This window comes from Ornithodoros turicata, chromosome 4 (assembly GCF_037126465.1).
Source record: "Ornithodoros turicata isolate Travis chromosome 4, ASM3712646v1, whole genome shotgun sequence".
Taxonomy (NCBI): domain Eukaryota; kingdom Metazoa; phylum Arthropoda; class Arachnida; order Ixodida; family Argasidae; genus Ornithodoros; species Ornithodoros turicata.
Genome location: NC_088204.1, coordinates 62,279,104 through 62,284,656, shown reverse-complemented (window position 1 = coordinate 62,284,656; position 5,553 = coordinate 62,279,104). Strand labels below are relative to the sequence as shown.

The window sequence follows — 5,553 nt, the reverse complement described above, 5'->3', positions numbered from 1 at the left end:
TCGTTTTTAGATACATTTTGAAAATGTTTTTGCAGATAAGCCGCACTCGCAGATAAGCCGCGGGTAATACGACGCGACTGCTTTGTGCGCTAAACCAGTGATGCACATACAAAATCAACAGAGACGCTTAACGCTCGTCAGCGCCGTACTCCCTGCCAGCTGCCCTGTTCCCGTACTTGTCCGCGAAGTCGGCGACTGTTAGTTTGAAGCCGCTGTCGTGGCTATGCCTCAGCGTTGGAGCCATGCCTCACCTCTAACTGCCGTGCCCGTGTCCACGAATGCTGCTGCTCTCGTCAAATGAGAACTGGCGCTTAGCTGACCACGTTTTATCCCGATGACAGGTGTATTGAACCCTTCCTGTGGGTCTGCCGACAAAGGGGACTGTGGGGACGGCCATAAACCCTGTCCACATTCCGGTGTCGGCATGATGTATATAAGGAGGTCAGTTCTAGAGTTCTACTAAAATCGGATTGTGCCCTTGTTGCGTGTTTTTCGTGGATTGACGGGTTAGTCCACTCGAATGTGGAGTGGACCCGCCCCTGTTCGGTATTGTTCGTGCACTGGCAGGGCGGTCCTGTTCCGAAAAACATGAGGCACTGTCGGCCCTTTCGTTTAACCCGCGGTATGGGGAAAGTACCAGGGAAAAATAGTCACCAGATAAGCCGCACCCACGGATAAGCCGCAGAGCGTCCGCAAAAAAAAAAAAAAATCGCGCATAAGCCGCGGCTAATACGCGTGAAAATACGGTACTTTATTTTGACGATGGGGGGGGGGGGTCTAATCTCCACACGCGATACTCTACCCTGTTCGAGTCTCTACTACACTATACCCTATCCTATGTCGATCTTCATACCATGGATCCATGCAAATGGGTATGGGTTGTTGGAAATCTACATGAATCTAAATGTAAGGTACGCTGCAATTGAAGGACGGGGTTGCATTATGAAACTGCGTTTTCTTTGTTTTCTTTCAGATTTACTGAAACGGGCTTACATTTTCCACGCACAACTATACTACTTTATATAACAAATCCCACACGATGCATCCGATGTACACTACAATCATAGTTGTAAGCGACAATTGTAGTGCACTGATCATTGCACTGCGTGCACTGCAGTGCACTGATATTCCCGTGAAGTGATCCAGCGGCTGACAGTACGCGTACTTTCAGCGACTGGATCACCTCACGGGAATATTTCCTTTCCTGACGTGCCGTGTCGTTCAGAGAGAGCGGTAACACACGCCAAGTGCATTTCAAAATGGGCCTGCCCAAAAACCTACTTTTCTTGATATATGGTTTCGTCACTGATTTTCCTTTCCCTAACAAGTCAACTTTTCCGGACCTCCAGAAGACAAAATCTATCCTGGGGCTTTAAAAGAAAATTGTTTTCGTCTAATGAAGTGTTTTTCAGTTCAGCGCCTACACTTTTGTCCTGTCCTTTTCGTTTCCCCTGACCTGAAGATTCTTATCCATTTCAGAGTAAGGTACCTGACTGCCGAGTTTTTAACTTTATTGAACAACCTTTCTGCAAACACATCACATGCATTTTACAAACAAATCTGCGGACTGTCATGGAAAGCGTTGCGACATTTAGGGGCAAGGTCAAACGTCTTGTCAGCGTCAGAAAAAGTCACTAACAGCTGCCGCTGGAAATCGCAACATCTTCCGTCATCGTTTGTAAATTTTTGTATGTCGTTTTCTAATTGTCTTCTTGTAGCTATTGCACGTAACGCAATCGAGTTTTAATACGCCACGGATTTCATTGCTTTATTGCACAAAACACAGAAAAACACAGCAGCAGCATCGCAGTCGATAAAAGAACAAATTAGGAAATGATTTGGCGTATTGAATCGTATAGATTATAACGGTTTGGTACCAGCCATATAGGCTGGTACGTCATAGGTTCATAGCTTTAACCAAATACTACTGCCTACTTTGGACAAGGGTAACGCCAACAGTAATTGAGTTCTTGTAAACAAAGCCACGATTGAAGGCATCTAACAGTTTGCATAACTTCGGGGTGCCGCAGCCTTTGTTTGAACTTTCGACTGGCCTATCGAAGCTTTCAGGGGTCTCTTGAAACACGTTTGGCACATCAGTAGTATATTCAGTGTTCCTTTTGTCGTCAGTTGGATGGACCAATATGAGCTTATAAGGAAACAAGAAGGGCCATTTCAAGAGGGAGTCTTTCGGACCTCGAAAAATATGTAGATAGGCTCCTATGTACATGATTCCATCATATCGTTTCAAATACACACTTAACTTTACAGAATAGCCACACAACGCAAAAACATCAGATAAGGCATAGGCCAACCCCTCTTCAATTGCTTTCTTCTGAAGGTCGTCGACCTCTGTAACATGAAAGAAAGCAACGTTGGTTCCGTATCCTATGGGAGCCTGTGGAGCTTGGAGCATATCTCTCATGGTACTCAGTCTGTCGTGTGCTGATGACGAATGATCTCGTATGCGTTTCGACATCGCTTCAAGTTTCCCTGAGCATTGTTTCCACCTTTCACCAGATGTGAGTACGTTCTGAGCTACTTCATTTTGCAGTTCTACCACAACAGTTAGCCTCTCTCGATTCGAAGTGACGATATTCTGAACTTCGGCGGCACTTAGAGCTTGTTTGCTCTGTTGGTCTTCAATCGAAGACAACGCTTCCCGAACTGTGTGCATACTAGTGACCAAGTTTGATATACCCTCTGTGGAGAGCCTAAGTTCCTCTTGAATCGTGCGGAGTACTTGCGCATAATTCACAACACATTCTTTGGTAGTGTCGATCCCGACAGTATGACTACTTAAGTGGTCTTCAATGGCATGAAGCTTATCGGATATATCCGCCATTGAAGTGTTGATCCCTCGTCCGATTACGAGGACGCTACTATCAATATCAACATCTCCCCTTTGACTATATTGTTTCCCGCATTCTTCTTCCATGCGATGGCTGATGATGTCTTTACGGAGTACAGTGGCAGAACAGTTCTTACAAGTTAGTGAATGAAACTCACAATCCTTCAAGAAGTGATATTTCATTCGTTCCAGCGATCCGACGAAAGGACAACCATGCTTAAAATTGCAGCAGCGAACCTCCAGCTTCTGCAGACTAGTCGTCTTAATTGGTAAAATAATCACTTCACTTTGATGTAACTCTTGCCTGTCGAGCGGGCACCGTGGGTTGCTTCGAAGAACGCTCTGGTAACAGCCTTCACAAAGGGAATGGAAACATTCGAGCCTGAAGATCTTCTCAGGAACGCAAGAGCACAAGTCACACGATATTGTCGAAGGGAGACCCAGAAATTGCAAGGGACGCCAGTCCAGGGCTTCAAAGTGCCCCAAAAGGTAGCTTTTGGTACACATCCCACTGTTCAAAACGAAGCCTTCGTCGGGTCTGTAGCCGCCACGGAGAGGAAATGTTGCATACACTACATGTGTCTTTCAATATCACCCAGTGAAGTCTGGTTGTTGAATTCCTGAGTAGCGCGGCAGTAGTTGAATCCCAGACGCTTGTACTGATAAGAGATACATGGCTCTTTTTATCAGAACAAGACCAGTGCGTCACGTTTGGATGATGGCCACGATAAACAATCAGTGGATGTTCAAAGATGTCTATCTAACGCTTTGAGGTGACATCCTTGGGTGATGTGGCGGGCTTTGACTACGACAGAGTCGTGTGATACCAGTTCAAGCTGGACTGGTGGCAAATGGAAAGTGAACCAGTACCAGTTTAACCTGTACTGGGGGCAACTGGAAAGTGAAGTCGTGCCAGTTCGAGCTGGACCAGTTTGCATATTTGGGGAAAGTTTCGGTACTGGGACAAGTTTGCAATAGTATCAAGGAAGATCGCAAGACAAAGTTATAGGAACGCTCAGAAAGTAACTTTATAGTAGAAAAATCATATTTCAGCTTTTGTAAGGTTTGTTATTAGCGTTAACGAAAGGTAATTTACGGCAGACAATCATTAAAGGGACTGTAAAGTGAAAAATAACCCCCATATGTTTGCCCACTATCGTGGACAACATCATTGTTTGATAACACAGAGAAAGCATTACCTCTCAATTCAGCATATTTTTTACGAATAAATATTTTGAGGATTGCCGGAACATGGACGGTGCTGCCCACGAACGGCAAAAAAGAGCAACTTGGGTTTCGGGTCCAGGGCTCCCAGGGATTGGTCAGCCGGTACCATGTGAGATATAATTTTGTAGAGAACAAATTTGACGCACCTTGTCGTTACAGCCAAACGTCATTTTAAAAATGACGCTCATTTCCACAGTTTCTACATTAATAAAGCATTCTGCTAGGTTGTGCCTCATATGCACCAAATGCTCATAACCTCCAAAGGCCCATATGCACCGAAAAAAAGTTGGTGGTTTTGAGCGTTTGGTGGAAATGAGTAGGCGGGGAGAAGCTGCTCATAAGCACCAAACGTCCAGAACATCCGAATGCTCATATGCACCGAAAGGCGGCCGACCACAAAGGCCGGGTCCAGAGGCCGGGTCTTCCTCTCCCGCATTTGGAACAAGGTCATAGGGTGAGAAAGGTGGAATGAATGGCGACTACCAATGCCGCTTAATGTGTCAGTTTGAAGTTTATACAACAGCTTGGTCCTGCTTGTAGCCACAACGAATAGCGCCTTCTCGTTTATGGATTTCAATTTCAGTTTTATTTTCATAGACACGGAGACAGCCTAGCATGAAAGACTTAATTCTAGCTCGAAAGGCACTCGGCTCCCAGGGCTGTAGCAACAAAGAGCGTAGCCCCCTCCGAACATATGTCCGGGTTCACTTACAATACAGAAGATGGAATACGATATTTATATAGGGTTTATATTATGCATACATACACAGGCCTACAACGAACATTTACGCAAAACCCTTCTTTCGCGCCTTTTTCTTCGCAAGTTGGTTAATCAATGCGTCATAGTCTAGAGATATGATAATCATGTTTTCGGTTGACTACGAACTCAGAAAGCCTGACATCTCTTGTGGTTGAGTGCAGGATGTTCTTGATCGATCAGTTTCATTGTGCTGAGGCTTCTTTCAGCACCAGCGATAGTAACTGGTGTGATCAGAAAATAGAATCCTGACGCAAATGCAAGGATTCAGATATATCTCCTGGAGGCTGTCTTGTGTGTGTGTCTCTTTGTTTGGCGTCCTCTCTTTTTCTCAATGACACAAAACGATATTCCATTATAAGTTCGTTGGCATCGATGGCAATTTCGGACAAGTGAGGAGTGCGAATGCTAGCACTTGATTGGCTATGATCCGGTTCATCAGATGTCCGCAACGACGCTCCTGTATTTTTGGGCGCACGGAACAGCGCGGGACCATTTCTTCCGCCACGCAACCAGGGACCAATTTTTGCGGGACCAACTTTTCCGGGACTATTTTTTCCGGAACTCCATCCAACATGCTTGCACATTCTCGCTCCTATCGTTCTTCAATCTTCGGTCTGGAAGATGACTGGCTTGGTTCTTTGGATGATTGGTTTTCAACTCATTTCTGTTTGCCCACCGTTTTAGGCATTCAAGAACAACGTTACTTCCTCTTATA

General features: G+C 45.3%; 1 protein-coding gene across 1 annotated transcript; it reads right to left on the bottom strand.

Moving 5' to 3' along the window:
* Positions 1-1,754: 1,754 nt before the first annotated feature.
* On the bottom strand, positions 1,755-3,518 carry LOC135393290 (TNF receptor-associated factor 2-like). Its single transcript, XM_064623763.1, has one exon. It carries the CDS (start codon positions 3,356-3,358, stop codon positions 1,925-1,927), a length of 1,434 nt encoding a protein of 477 aa, XP_064479833.1. The 5' UTR covers positions 3,359-3,518; the 3' UTR covers positions 1,755-1,924.
* Between the last annotated feature and the right edge of the window lie 2,035 nt (positions 3,519-5,553).